General features: G+C 44.8%; 1 protein-coding gene across 2 annotated transcripts in view; it reads right to left on the reverse strand.

Annotated features, from left to right (window-relative positions):
* immp2l (inner mitochondrial membrane peptidase subunit 2) overlaps positions 1 to 16,570 on the reverse strand; it is a 197,355-nt gene that overhangs the window by 20,855 nt on the left and 159,930 nt on the right. For both annotated transcript variants that reach the window (XM_035426404.1, XM_035426403.1), the window contains exon 4: positions 4,548 to 4,613. In XM_035426404.1, the coding sequence (XP_035282295.1) occupies positions 4,548 to 4,613 (66 nt within the window). The remainder of the gene's footprint in view (positions 1 to 4,547; positions 4,614 to 16,570) is intronic.

Raw genomic sequence — 16,570 nt, forward strand, 5'->3', positions numbered from 1 at the left:
AAAATCAAAGATCCTAAAAAGGATTGCATTCCCCTAGCAGAGTAACACAGGGCGAGAACTCTCCTACGCAAAAAGCAACAAAAAAAAGTATATATATATATATATATATATATATATATATATATATATATATATATATATATAAAAAAGACTGAAACTAAAACAATGTTCCTTCAGGCATCTACAGCCTCCTAGAGATCTCATCATATTGGATGTGTGTAAAGTTAATAGCATTTTAACTAAATTGTCAATCCGGGCAGTCTTGCGAGGCGAAAACGCAACGCCGCGCGGGCCCGTCTTCTTCGTTTTATGGAACGAAGGATAATATCCCCAAAACAACAGCTGGCCCGGGCCCCCTCGCCTAGTGCCGTCTTTTTAAAAGGGGATCCATTTCTTCTTGACAATTTCCATTTCAATCTGCTTTTACACAGCTCCCGGTTTGCGAGAATGTCATTTATGCCACCAATTGCTTATTCGCCGAAATGAGTCTGTCGGATGCTAAATCAATCGGACAAGGTGAGTAATGTCAGAAGTGTCTGTGTATGGTGCCATCCTATTCAGATTTAATTCGAACTGCATGCTGGCTGCTTAAATCACTGCAAGATGTCCTTTCTCCCCAGCCTGGGACAAAAACCAGAAATGATCGATATTAAATCAAAGATAGGACTTGGAAATATCACCTATCATGCTTGTGTTTACTATCTCCAACCATCTGACCCAGAGAGAGAGAAACAAAATCAAATCCACAACTGATTCAGGCTGAGTACAGCGTTAGTTATGGCCAGATACAAGCTATTAATACTGTGTAATATTTCCAATATTCTCCAGACATAAAAATCACAATTGTTTAATAAGACTATCTGTAAAGAAAAACAAACGCAAAACATATGTGTCAGAGTATGTTGTTTGTACCACATTTTAAAAAAATATATTTAACAACCTGAACAAAACTTGAAAAAAACAATCAATAACAAAACAGGAACGAAAAGCAAGTCTCAGAATTATCCCCATCTGTTGAAAAATGGTTCCTTGGGGTTCCATTGATTTTCATACAGAATTCCATTTATTATGCTCCTGCAGAGGGAAATATTCCAGACAGGCTAGCTCTGCATTACAGTAGGGGGGAGGGGGAGGGGGAGGGGGAGGGGGGGGGGTGGGGGTGGGGGGAGGTTGAATCAGGCACTCACTCCATAAAGCCATGAAATTGCTGCGCTGTACAATATGCATTCCACCTTCCTTTCTTTCTTTCTTTTTTTTGTCAGTGTAGATTTTTAAAGTGAATTGTTGTGTTGGTGTTTAAAACAGATTTAATGGGGCGTGAAGACACACCGCGGGTACAGCGGGAGAGAGCAGGAGGGAAACAGGAAGTCTCAGGGAGAGAGGGAGAGAGAGAGAGAGAGAGAGAGAGAGAGAGAGAGAGAGAGAGAGAAAAGAGAAAGAGACAAAGAGAGAGAGGGAATGAGAGAGAGAGAAAGAGATAGATGTAGAGAGAGAGAGAGATGGGGACACAATGGGAGAGAGAGACAGATGGAAAGACAGAGAGACAGATAGAGAGATGGGGAGAGAGTGAGAAAGAGACAAAGAGAGAGAGGGATTATTGCTTTGTTTTTCTTTTTTACAGAATGTGCACTGTTATTAGTATTTCACTGTACATATGTATTTCAATAGATTGTTGATGCTTTGGAAACATTTACATATGTATTTCCCGTCAATAAAGCAACGTGAATTTGAATTAGAATTTGAGAGATGGGGAGAGCAGTGAGCCTTCAGTGTCAGGTCCGAATGAGCAGCCCAGGTGAGCGGTTTCCTCCGCACGCCTCTGACAGGACCTCAGGCAGCCGGCGGAGAGCGAGCGACGGCGGCCTGGCACAGATTTACGGCGGGAGACGTCGCCGTGCCGATCCCCTCTTCATCTTCCTCTCCCTCGCGCCTCGCGCCCTTCACCGGCGACCCCGCCTTGTACCGAACGCCGTATAATCTCTCGGAGGATTTCATTTCGCCGGATGAGAGAGCCGCCAAAGCCCGTTCGCCGTGCGGACTTATCGCAAATCGTGTTTTAATTAAAGGGATATGGAGCCTTCTGTCTTCCTCCTTTCGGGATAAAGGAAGGAGTTCCCAGCGGAACTAGCTCAAAGCCTACGTCACGCACAGCCGCCCAAAAATAACTTTTAACCGGATGCTAATTGAAAACAGCGCTAACAAGGACAGCGCCCCATTTGATCATCGTTCCCGAGCACTTGAGGATTCGGCAGCGAAGAACAACCGAAGAAAATAATTGCCGACTCTTTTGTAGGCCTCGCGTTTTTGCCTTGTATTTTCTATTTTATGTGTCATAAAAAAACAAACGCTGCAGCGTTAGGATTTCAACGTTGTGAACTCGGCTCATTTTGAAAAGCCTTCTCGGCAATCGAGTCGACGGCAGACAGTCTTCACCGCGAGGCGCTGGCCCTTTATACGTTTATTCATTTTTCAGCCGACTCTTTTTGTCAAAAGAGACTTACAAGGATGTCGCGACAAACGGCATCGAGCGAATATAACAAGGACAACCACGAGCACGGGAAGAGTGAAGCTGCGGTGTGGCACAGACAGAAATGAAGAACGGTATTAAGTTAATATTATGCCTGAAAAGTTTTTTTTTTTACACAATACGCTAGTTGCAATAAAATGCAAGTAACCTGAATAAAATAAATAACTCAATGAAAAAGTTATGACTGCAGTTCAGTCAAGACCACTGTTGACCACTTCAAAGTCAAAGTTAGATTTTTTTATTAACGATCTAAAATGGCAATACAGTTATGTTCGACGGTATGGCTCTGTACTGAGAGTCTCCCCAGCCATCCATACTAGAAGGTATAGTATGGATAAGGCACGAAGGGCAGCAGCAAACCATAACTAACTAATAAATCAAGATTTAATGCTGTTATGATAAGTCTAAATCGAATACATTCATAGCACACAATTCCAGAGTTGCCAATTCCCATGCCTTTGGTGTGGGACACACGCTGGCAGGCACTGTCTCATGACACCCAAACACATCCCACGCCGAACAAAGAGGTCGCAACTAAAAACAAAGCCGCCACCGATTAAACAAATCATATATCACCTCGTAGGACAAAGTGAGATTTGATCATAGACATTACAGAGGCTGTTGATAGGCTATCTTCGACAGCACCCGCCCTCTCCCAGGTCTGCAAACTCAACCCCCCGACCCTCCCCCCTGGTGTGTGATCTCAATGCCCTCTCTACCCCTTCTGCCTATGCATATGCATATGAGCCTTAGCAGTACACAACATCTGTGGTGCCGGGAATTTAACCTTGGTTTTGAATGACAGCACATCGCTGGAATTTTGATTCACGAGCCGCGGTCATAAACATTTTTATATGACGCTGAATATACTACACCGCGGCTTCCTAAGCTGCCTAGCTCCCGCCACCGTTTTCCGAAAGATCAATTGTAATTGGTTGAAAGGATTCATCTTCGAGGAAAGCAAAGCCTCTCTGCGTGGCTAGATTAAACATATCAGCTTGATTTATAGCCGCCCGGGCAACGTGCAGAATGAGACGCATCTTTGTGTGGCGCTGTGGCATTTTATTAGTTCAGCAAGTAAACCTTTCAAACTCTTTTCAATAATTAATTTCCTCCTGGAAAGAAGGGGGGGGGGAGGGGGGGGCTTGGCCTGTAATTTGCACATTGTAAAGAGTTTCCGGAATGAATTGGCATGCTAAGCACTGTAATTAAAAGTATGATCAAGGAACCGAGAACTAGGTGGCTGGCGAACAAATCTTCTAACCCGAACTGACAGCTCTCCGAGGTACGGCCGCGCCGACGCGACGTCAAACCCGACCGGCTCGGCGAACGGCGAGAAGGAAACCGAGACAACGGCGAATCCGGCCGAGCGCCCGTCGCCCGTTCCACGAGCGCTGCGGACGGTGACGGGTTTTAAAGTCCCGTCGGCGCCGCCGTTCGGAGGGAAATTACACGTCGCGGCGTGACACCGGGAGAGAGGCGCTCCGCCACGAGCGATTCTAAATTAACGTCTCAGCCAACAGGAAGCACTCCGGTACACAAGAACGGATTTGCGGAGGGCGCGGGGGCGCTTAAAAATACACCCGAGCGTGACACGGACGTGGGAGTTCGCCGCCTTTGTGCGGTCGTTAATGATGACACGGCAACGTCAATACACTGACGCGGGAGAGGGGTGGGTGGGGGGTGGGGGGGGGGCTTGGGGGGCGCTTTCACATTTATTCTGGTTCCAGACCAGAAAGCGACCGAACAGAAAAGCTTTCAGCACAGCCGGGCGCTCCCGGATTACGCCACAGCTAAATGAATAAATAAATGCGTGCAATAACGGCAGAAATATTACAAAAGGATCCAGTCGAGCTGGCGCGGCAACCCTGTCATTAAATCTGTCATTAAATCTGAAAGGCTTGTGAGTCACAGCTGCTGGGTCACTGCAGGGCTTTTTTTTTGGGGGGGGGTGGGGGTTGGAGGGGGGGGGGGGGGGGGAGTGTGGCCAGGGGATGGGGGGATTTGTACAGACACCCACCTGATGAGGTCTCCCTCCAAGGCAATTACCCTCTTTATGATCTTCTGCTGGGGGTTCTTAGGGGACCTGCGGAGGAAAAGGAAAACTGCATTACATCACAGCCGGACATTTATTGGATGTCGTCTTCCAGAGGGACTTGCAAAGGTGCTTACACAGAGGCTGATGGAAGGAGCAGAGTCACTTCCGTTCATCAGGGTAACTTTACTCACAGTAGTAAACACATGAACCTACGACCTAAAGCTAAGTGCCTTAGTAGGTGAGGGAGGGAGGCTGACACTGCAGATTTTTAAGTAGCGGACGGATTAGAGGGTATGCGTTTTTGATGTAGGCCTACTAAGGGGGTACATCAGTTGTTCGGCATTAGTTCAGCCAAGATGCAGCGCAGTCAGGTTTTTAAAAAATGTTTTTTTACTGTCTGTGGCAGAAGATATGTATTCTCGACGGGCCCAGCTGAAGCAGGGAACTCATTCCACCACTAGGGGGCGGCAAGAATGGTAAAGTTTAGGCCACACCTTTTTCATTTACAGCACCATCATTTAGCAATCGCTCTGGATAGGGGAATCGAGCCAGTGACCTTTAGGTCACAAAACCAGTTCCTTACCCATTATACAACACTACTGCTAGTCATGACGGTTTATACTTTGAACAAACATGGCCAACCCATGGGGTTGAAAAACATTTTTCACAATTATAATACAATGATTACAAGCGTCACACAGGATCGTATGCAAATATTTCCTAAATCATTTTGAAATTGTTGAGTGTAGCCCATGCTGTAATAATCATAAATATAAGCACATCGCAGAGAATATACATTTGAATTTAATTTGAAAACGTTATTCATAGCCAACAACAGTAATGGAAACGAGAGCACCATCCAGACAGATCCAGAGAAATTATTTTTTGATTCATTCGTAAATTTGATCCGGCGTCTGGATGAACAGGGACATAATGGTGATAGTCGGAGTGCTACTTTACATTTACAAAATTACAGACCACATGACCGGCGATAAATACGCCTGATAAATGACTCACAGCTGCTTCAGAACGCAAATGAGGGCAGGGGATTAACTGCTGTGCGTCGTGCGAAAAAACAAAACCACCGTGTCAAAAAAAGGCGGGAGCTAACTAGCTTTTCACAGCACAGAATTTAAACAACCAAAATATACAGTACATTTACGCAGCCACTTTTATACCAAAACAATTACGCCTTCAACACACTCCACATGCCACAAGCACATCAAATGGCGCTATATACAGCATGGACGTACTGTAAAGAAATGAATATTAATTCAGGATTAGTGTAAAATAGTCTGAAAATATAAGAGTCTGTCTGTACAGTGAAATGGGGAGGGGGAGGGGTTTTTCGGAAAGAGCCAGGTTAAGCACAGAAAGATTCATTTCCAATGCTAAGCTCCTTCGAGATCAAAATGGGTGGGGTCCATGTGCTGGAGTACAGAGCCAAAAAAAAAAAAAAAAAAAACTGAGTGACCGTCCAAAAACGTACAGACCACACTGTATATTCACTTTGCAATCATCCCACGTTCCGTCAGACAAGTGATGGCATGGCGGTGACCACACACAAAGCCAAGGGTATAAAACACATTTATGGAAATCCTGTTTGCCTCCCCTTTGTAAAACGGCAAAGATGCAAGACAGCAGCTTATCTGACTAGCGCTGCTGATTACTTGCTTAATTGCTGTCCCCCCCCCCCACGAAAAAACAAGATGACCTCGGTTTTGTTTACTCGGGGGACGAACCGTCACCCGGCGGAATCGAAAACATCCGCGGAATCTCGCCGTCCCTCGCCACCGCCGCCGCCGCTTTCGAAGCCCCCCGCGCCGGCGCGGTTAAGAATGCGCGGCGCGCTCCTGCCCTCCGGCCGCCGACCTCATTCGTTCGAGTTCGCGTCGACTCAATTAACTCACTCCGTTAATTCGCCACTTCCTGCCTTTGCGACGCACCGTCTGATAAACGCCTGTCATCCTCGCTGATTTCACGCCGCGGTCCCAGGAGGGGAGGAGGAGGAGGAGGAGGAGGTGAAGGATGAGGATGAGGAGGTGGAGGAGGTGCAGGAGGAGGAGGAGGAGGAGGAGGAGGAGGAGGTGGGGGATGAGGAGGTGGAGGAGGAGAGGTTATTTCTTTCTTTTGTTTTGATTGCCCTCCGACGCTTTGGAGGCCTGCAGGACCTCGTGGGAAACACACCTGAGGTCGATTGGTAATCAGCACCGGTACTGCTCGCCGTTTCTCTCTGCTACAAAGGCAATGGCCCCCAGCACTTTTCGGGAAGGAGACTCTGGGACTTTCACGGCTTACAGAAACCGTCTGAAGTCTACCCTCCCAGCCTCCGCGGCAACCGCGAAACCTTGAAACCCGAAAACGGTGATTTGAATGTGTGAAGTAAAGGCCTCGTTACAAGACAACCGAGCCAAACGGCAGCCCTGCCAGGCTGCAGCAAGGGCGGATTCTGGATTTCGAGTAAACCTGGCAAACGGACCCTCAGGTGAAGCGATAAAAACACAATATAAACGAAAGAAACGCGGGAGCCCTGCTTTTGCGTAATCTCCACTTGTTTATTTATCGCACTGAAAAGCCCTAATGTGCGCCCTGAGCCTCAGACGGAGGCCCGCTAACCAAAATATTAGCGCCTATCGAATATAAAACAGGTGACATTTACATGAAAACACAACATGAGAAAGTTATACACGTTTTTTTAATAATGGTAAATATTCACCAAGCAAAAATAATGGCATCCATTGTACAAGCGAATAAGGGAATCAGAGGTTGATGTTGCCCTCGGTGGAATCTGTGTTCTTGATGGATGTCAAACCGAGATGCACCTCCCCTGAGATGAATAGTGCCATCAATTAAGGCGGAATGATAATGACCCTACATTGGAGAGACTCCGGTTCATGTGAACCAGGGTTGTCCGGCAACGGAGAACTGTAGTGCAACAAATTGTGTTGGCTTGAACATGTGTTTTGAAAAACACACCAAGGACTGGAGTCAAATATGTCCTTAATCTAGATTCTCAAATGGACACAATGATGTCCTTGTAGACCTGACCTATAACACACTCACTCACTCACTTATGCACTCACACACTCACTCGCATTTAGCGGGCTAAAGATTCTCCACAAAGGAGAGCTATTAGCACTCGAGTAGCTGAATGGTGCTTCGCATCAATGACACTGTGTGTCCTTGTTTTTCGGAACGGAAAATGGAAACACAGTTTGTTCATATGTAGTAATGGAGGTTATTGTTGAGCACTTAAGTCTTTTTTAAGATTTTTAAGTCTTGACTGTGAATCAAACTGGATCAAAAGGTTGAGTTGAATGCAGCCCATGCAGCCAGCAATGCATGAAGAAGCAGAGAGTGGAGAGGTCTGATGTTGCGTCTCTAAGTGTTCCACGTCCCTCATGAGAAACAGGAGCATTGATGTCCTACTGCAGACCAGGCCATCAGATTAGAAGAGGGCCCCTAACATAAAAGGGCCCCTAAAATGCTGAGGAAGGCCTGGCCTAAGTGCTCATCTCCTTCCTGCAGGGTCTGAATCCCTGCCATGGCCGACAACATCACAGCGGAAAGGCTATGCCAAAGGTTATGTTGATTTTTCTACCATCTTTAATCCACCCTCTGGTTAACCAGGTCCCATCTGCATACGGATGCATTGTCCAGCTCTTCAGTCAGTTACTACTACTGCTACTTCCTCTACTACAACCAGAGCTGGCATATAAAACATATAAAACCAGAATTGTGTGGCCCATGGACGGTTGTGGCCCAAAGCAACAACACAGACCGTTTATGCTGGCAGCCAGCTCTGACTATAACCACAGTACATATGCCCATTGCACACTGTACGTATTGCACACTTTTTAGACAAATTTGCCTTTGAGTTGTACAGTGTTTAATCGCATGTCACTCCGTATAAAGTCTTCATTTCAAACCACCTCCCTCTGGGCGAATAATAAATTTGCTCTGTCAAAATGTGAAGCGACAGTTAATATCAGCTTGAGTGTTGCTCTCTGGGGTGACCTTTGACCTTAACTGGTAGCAATGTTTCATTTTCCGGCACTGTCTCCACAGCGGATGATTTACAGCGAATCCCATGCCATTTCTATCAACAGCTTTTAAAGAAGAAAGATTACAGTGAAAGAAACAATGGCTACATTATAGCAAATGCAATTCAAACTCCCATAAACAATACTTAAGCCCAAGGCTAAATAAGCCTACAAAAATACCAAGCCACCATCAAGATTACTGACAGGGCGTCTAATGAAAATGTATGCATGGACTGAAAACACTAAAACACTAAGTAACTTCCAACAAGGACAATTATTTTAAAAAAGGAATGGTGAACAATGCTAAAAATACAATGCTGGAAGCCTGGAACATAATATAAACAAGAGTACATTAACATGTTACCCCACACGGAAATACAAATTACTAAAAGCTGAAATAAACAAATGACACACATTTAAAAATTTTTTTTTTTTTTTACAAATATAACAGACAAAACAAATCACTCAGCCACAGTTATTACTAAAAAATGTATTGTAGATTTCTCGAATTTGATGACGGCGCCTTTATTTTAGGCACCTATACAAGACAAATTAACTTTTTGGGAGGAAAAAAAGCAGCAACAAAATAACTTGTAACGGCTAAAACGTGAACGTATTTCTTCGGCGCTTCTGTTCCCAGACTTGGAGAGGAAGTCCAGGTTAACAGAGCAACCGTTCTGCTGCGTCTCTTCTTAGGCAAGCGATGGAGCGATCACGACCTCCAGGGTGGCGGGAGATCCCGGTGACAGGTAGCAATTACAGCAGCATTGATTGGCCTATTCTCCTGCTTCACACTTAGCATCTGTTACCCTTTCTATCCGATGACAAGATTAGGCGGCGGGGTAGATCTAAGGGTTCACACAGTGAACATGTCTTCCAGGGTATTATACCGTCTGCAACTCAGACTGACAGCAGTTTAAGCTGATATCAGACCCGTACCGCATGCAGTATGTGCTGACAAAAAAACTACAGAATTCAGTTGAGCATACAATCTCAGAAGCTTACACTCTTAAAAAAAAATAACACATGGGTTGTATATTCAAAGGCACAATCCACTGTACATATTTTGTACAGTGTACACACCCACCCACACACACACACACAGTCACACATGCATCCTATTTTTGTCTTTCTTTTTTATATGAGGAGGGACTAAGCAGAATAGACCAATTTCCTAATGTATTCTTCAGCTGTCTTCTGGTAGCTACTGTTAATATAGTTGCAATCTTTTCAGCGTTTATCAAAACAAATGTATTATTTTAATTCATGAAATTCAGATTAATGTAATCAAATGCTATTTAATTCCCTGCCCATCAAAAGTGCAGCATGAAGCTTTTGAAAAAGTAAGTAGCAAAACCAAAAATGACAATATTAAAATTGATTTATTGTTGCTCTTGCTGGTTAAACAGGCACCATTTCTGCATGAAGTATTGTTATAATTTAATTTATTTAACTTTGCCCCAGGACACTGACACCGGACACATTTATTTATAATAATGATATCGCATTAGTGTTATTTATAGCGCTCTGTACTACGGCCGGTGCCCCACAGGAGGGCACACCAGCCGACTGCCCCGTGGGAGCTGAACTCACAAACCTCTGGTTAAGAGTTCAGCGCTGTCACTCGCATACCGCACACTGCTCCTGTCCTCTGTTTACACAGATAGCACATTTTCCTGCTTCTGCCTGGATGGCTTCCAATGAGCCGCTCAGGGCTATTTTGTGCTTTTTACAGTTTGTTATACAGCCTCTAGAACACCGCACGGTTAAAAAAAGCACCGTGCATATTGAGACGGGAGCTGAATTTTAAGTACTGTTCCTACACAAAACACTTACACGCAGCCAGCTAAAGTTAAAATCAGTGCCCACACAGACACATTTCCTCCCCTGCATTTATTCCCTCCAGTGGGATTCCGGAGGGGGTGGGGCTCTCTGTACAGCAGTGAAGCAGCATGGGAAATGTAGTTCCCCCCCAATTTATTTAAAAAAACAAAAACAAAAAAAAAACAAAAAAAACAATGAGGTGCATTACGTATCACTTGGCTGGCCAGACAGCAGGAGAGGTTTTTGTTTTGCATGCTTTAGCAGCCACACTGTTGGGCACTGATCCTCGTCCTAATTCACTAACACGGACACTTGCTGGGCGCAGGGAGAGAGGCCTTAGTTTACCTCCCCGCTGTGCTCACAATGTCTGGAATTAAGCAAGAATGTAAACAGGTGGCACTGAAGTGCAACAGCAGGCTCTGTACAGGCTATTAGAGAGACCAGCGCTTAGACCAAGCCTGCATTAATATTCAAGTGAATAAAAAGGGTGACCTTCCCAGTAGTTTTACAGGCCCTGCGTAGAATACAATGCGATAATACACACAGAACAGGCCCTGACCTTTTGGGGGCCCCAAGCACAATTTATTTTGGGGCCCCCTCTCTCTTTACCTTCAGACTGGGAGGAGGGGGTTGACAGCAAATTACAGATCGGGGCGGGGGTGGTTAAATTGAACTAACATCATTCTAAATTAATTCACCATCAACAGATGTCAAGAAGACCACTCATGTTTCATTCATCCCCATTCAAATACTATAACTGTAGTGTCTTTATTTCAACAGAAGGTGGCGCTATACTTATATTGACACATAAGACAGGTGCTCCGCCACCCAAAGGAGGACGACCATAAGCCAACAACAGCTGGGCCATTATGAGTGAGGCGGGGCCTTTTGGAGGAAGGCCGGGCCATTATGAGGGAGACAGGGCCTTTTGGAGGAAGGTGGGGCCATTATGAGTGAGGCGGGGCCTTTTGGAGGAAGGCGGGGCCATTATGAGGAAGATGGGGCCTTTTGGAGGAAGGTGGGGCCATTATGAGTGAGGCGGGGCCTTTTGGAGGAAGGCGGGGCCATTATGAGGGAGGCGGGGCCTTTTGGTGGAAGGCGGGGCCATTATGAGGGAGGCGGGGCCTTTTGGAGGAAGGTGGGGTTATTATGAGGGAGGCGGGGCCTTTTGGAGGAAGGCGGGGCCCTTATGAGGGAGGCGGGGCACAACTCGCATTGCGTACCTTGTGTTTAGGACGAACCAGCATTGAATATGTGGTTAAGGAATAATCAATGGCGCTGCAGGTAGGCAGGAAGTGAACAGGAAATTCAATTCAGTTCTATTCGTATAGCCCTTTTCACAGAGACACTGTCACAAAGATGCTTTACAGTGGAAATGCAAAAGAAAATTGGGCAACAAAACCAGGCCTGAACCAACAGAAATGGTTGTCTGTCAATCAGTGCGCATGGTTTATGCATTAACAGTTTCTTGTGCTGTAAGCTCCTGGATGTGTCATGATTCTGACTCACTGGCTCTGAGAAGGGAAAATTCAACTGTGCATATTAGAATAAGGGGAAATAGAAAAACTGCTGTACACATACCAACTGAATGTGTCAGCGAGAGTTTTATGAGCATCTAATCACAGAACGGTATTTTTTTTTCTTTTTTTTTTTTTAAAGCACAGATTTCTCCCTTTAATGCAACTTACATGAGACCAGATATGAGATATTTATTTAAGGAAAGACCAGCTCTCCTTGTGGGGAGAGATTTATTCCGAGACTTTGTCATAACTGCACTCTTATTTACACCCGCTAACAGACAACGGTGTTTCACTGCCAATGATGTCATCCGTAATCCTGCATCTGAACGCGAACAGTGTTTGTCAGCAGCACACATAGCAGGCATAACTGGGACAGTTTCCGAACCGGAGAAAAATATCCGCTCATCGTTCTCAAAGGAAACTAACTCCTGAGTGGGTTTTGAAAGCTGAGCACAGGTGCTTGCTGCTTGGAATGCGGCTGATGCAGGTGCTTCCCATGAATGGTACATTAAAAGCCATAATTCATAATGTTTCCTTTACCGGTACTTGCGCATGTTTATGATTTCAGTTAGGCTAATGGGGGAACCATGTGACCTACCAACATTGCCCTGGTTGAAGGTATTATATAGGACTTCTCATCATCAAAATTAGAGTTCTGTAGAGTTGGCAGATTTTTATTTTCGTAAATCAACAGAGGGGAATAACTGTGTTATCAACCAATGAAGTCGATCAATTCTGTGCCGGGTTCATAATGAAAAACAGCAGGCTCTTTGGGTCTTCAAGATCAGGTCTAAATACGATTGACCCTCAATAACTGTTTTTGTATCTGGAGCTTTAGGTTAAGTTTTAGAATTTACAGATAGGAAAATATTATCACAGCAACATGTTTTTGTCATCCAAGACACTAGTATTATGTCAAAAAATTCAAATACATAAACCTTTTTTTTTCCTGCTGGGTCTCAGGGGATATGGACTATAGTACAATATACAGTATTTCAGTCCTGTCAGGGCATGCAAATAAAATTCCACGCGTGGCAGGGAGCGTACCCGGGCAGAGATGGAGTGCGTGTGTGTGCGCCCGCTGCTGTCACGCTTATATCAGTCTTTAACAGTGCCAGTCCCTCTGCCAGGGCTCCTCCTGGCGCCGGGCCCCATCTCCCCACATTCGGGGCTAATCCGGGTGATGAAAATTGTTTTGTTTGGCTCCCGGCACCGGAAATCAAGAAAGGGAACGAATCGAACCACTTAGAAACACTGAGATTTTTATTTTCTTTATTTTTCCCCACCACTCTCGACAGGATAACGGCAAATAGCATTCGCATCCCCGCGTACGTGTTGGGATACGTGTTGGGTGACGAGCGGAAGCTGGTTTCTGGAAGATTATTTTTTAAACGTTTCTCTGCCGGTGTTTACGAGGCGCCGGGACCGGGTCCCCGCACCCTGAGCGTGGCTGATAAGCCGTCTGACCCTGGGGGCAGGGGAGGGGACCTCATGCATGGAGGTAAGTGCTAGAACAATCTGCGAAACGACAGGGGTCCGTTGGAGTGCTTCCGCTGCTTAAAATTGCGTGTGTGTGTGTGTGTGTGTGTGTGTGTGTGTATGCGTGTGTGAGTGTGTGTGTATGTGCTTGAGGAGGGGTTATTACAGCAGTCGATAAGTGCAAAACGCAAATACAAAAAGAAAATGCAGAAACAAAAACTTGCGGTCCTAATGTGCAAAACACAAACATAAAAATGCAGTTTTTTTTCAACCAGTCAAAATGTTTTTCCTCCAATGTACAGTGCATTTCTATATGTAAAACAGAGAATGAAATATTGCTAAATACCACTTACAAACAGAAGGTCATCAGGTAGAAAAAATGGTGCTACCACTGTATGTATGTAATATGACTGCTGTATGTATGTAATATCCCTCCAGTATGTATTTAATATGACTGCTATATGTATGTAATATGTCTGTTGTATGTATGTAATATTACTGCTGTATATATGAAGTATTACTGCTATATGCACCCCTTGGCCTAGGGCTGTTTTTTCATGGTTTGGGCCAGGCCCCTTAGTTCCAGTGAAGGCAAATCTTAATGCTACAGCATTATCACATTCTAGACGGTCCTGCACTTCCCCCAACATTTTGGAGAAGGCCCTTTTCTGTTTCACCATGACAATGCCCCCAAGCACCCAGCATGGTCCATATAGGAATGGCTTTGTCAAGAAAACCATTTGTGGAAGAATTCAAGTGGCCTGCACAGAGCTCTGATCTCAACCCCATCCAACTCATTTGGGATCATTTGGAAAGCCAACTGCAAGCCAGGCCTAATCGGCAAACCAGTGCCCAACCTCAATAATACTCTTTTGCCTGAAGGGAAGCAAATCCCTGCAGCAATGCTCCAAGATCTAGACTAAAGCCTTCTCAGAACAGTGGAGGTTATTATACCAGCAAAGAGTGGACCAACTCCATATTAATACACATCATTTTGGATGAGATGTTGGATGTCCGGTGTCCACATACTTTTGGTCATGTAGTATATCCCATATGCTTTACATAACGTATGCACGTAGAGCATACTCAACAGAAACTATGTGGGATGTGGGCGGAGTCAAGCAGGAAATCAACAGGCTAAACGGCGAATGAGCACCGAGGTCAGATGCTTTTGGGACATAAAAATAGCTGGCAGCCAGTCACTCTTTGCCCAGTGTGTGAACAGACCTCCTGCAGAGATCGCCCACGTGAAACCGACCTGCTGAGGTTCAAACAGCAAATGGGTCTCCACTGAAGAGGAGGCAGCGTCCGTCATTAAGCCTTTGAACCAAGTTTTTGCAAATTATTAATATATTTTTCAAAATTTGTCTTCATTAATAGACAGCGAGCATTCGACACGGACGCATCGCTTTTGTCTGTGACCTGCCACACGATGACCACAGCTTACAGCTATGGAAAATGACTCCATGATGAAGGAGGTGTCATCGCAACTACGAAGGGTCACGACCTCACAATTGATTCGAACATTACACTGTGCATCTTTAGTACATTATTACGCTGACTAGGCCAGTGATTCTATTAAAACCTCGGGCCGGAAGAAGGGGAGGCGGTGTCATAACCTTTTGTGAAGCACCTAAAACATGTCTAGCGTGAGGCAGTGCTGGCCACTTGCCATAGTCACAGTCTCCTGATTATTATGGCTTTCCCTTTCCCAAAGCCTTGCATTTTAACATCTGATTTATGGTTCATTTCTTTCCTCTGGGTGTCTTTAGTCTCTCTCTGTCCTGTTATTTTATAACACCCAGCTATCTTTTTTTCCCGTTATAAATGCTTGGCACACTTTCATACTTTACAGTAACAAGAAGGATAAAAAGCAATCATGAAATATTTCCAACTGAATGCTGAACTTGCATTATGCACAGTGCCAGACTTTGAATACTGCAGAAACCTGTTGGATGAAATGCATTCTTAGTACTACTGATACGATTATGAAAATGAGTTTTTTATTCATACTTTAGTTAACACTGCAATACACATTGAGATTAAATAGATACCTAGCTAAGACGGTAATACAAAGCAAGAATTTATCAACATCATGGCTGATTAGCTGTCTCTGTCCCCCCAGCATCTAGACTGCAGTCCTATTGACTGAAACTGTCTTCATCTGCGCTAATATATGTACTTGTCAGCAGTGTTTTAAACTGTTTTCATTTTACATACATAATATAGGATTTACATCCAGTATTATAAATGCATATTATTGACAAAATTACAACTTCTGGTACATTTTGATTGTGAAAATCTATGTAGAAGTCATGTGGAAGACTGAATACAAAATCCTGATTGATTTAGTCTTTTTTCCCCCTAAAAACTGAAGGGAAGGAAGACTTTGACTGGTACGCTCGTGCATCTTACATTTCAAGTTTTATGGACTATTTAATCACTTCACCTTGGTGAGAACTGGTGGGAGTTGGATTGCTTTTGTATCAGCGGCATGATTTATTGTGACAACTGCAAACAGAGCCAGAACAATGACTCAAAGCCGGATTTCATTCTTGAAGAAATGTATTTTTTTTTCCAGGTGCGTTTTGAAAAAAACAAAAAAACAAAAAAAAAAAAGTCTACTTAGAAGATCAAAGCACTCAGGCTTTCTGGAAAAAAAAAAAAAGATGCTGCGCTGTTTCTGTCTCATTAAATTACAACTGTAATCCCCATAAGACACCGTTTAAACTGCTGAGATGTTGTTCTACCACGGGGAACCGGCGACGAACACGCCTCAGCCTTCCTCCGTGCCATTTCCTCCGTGGGTCTGTAAACGCAACAAACGCGAAAGCTCGTGTTTCGGCTTAATGAACAGCTCTCCGGTACTCGGAGTCGGGTTGAAACCGGGACGCGGAACGCGAGCGCCGCGTTCGGAGCCGAGCGTCACGTGACTAGCGCTGGCGGCGCGCTGCGGAGCGGGCTGAAAGACGGGTCGTGAGCCGTGGGCATATTGTATCATCTCCCAGTCAATCTTATGCTAATCTGCGCCCAGAAGCCAGGCCCGCCTGGGAAACACAGGCCGTGAATATCTTCTCAATAACAACAGACCTACTATTTTTGATTTGAAAATAACACACATTATTGTGCACAGTCCTGG

Source organism: Anguilla anguilla, chromosome 7 (assembly GCF_013347855.1).
Source record: "Anguilla anguilla isolate fAngAng1 chromosome 7, fAngAng1.pri, whole genome shotgun sequence".
Taxonomy (NCBI): Eukaryota; Metazoa; Chordata; class Actinopteri; order Anguilliformes; family Anguillidae; genus Anguilla; species Anguilla anguilla.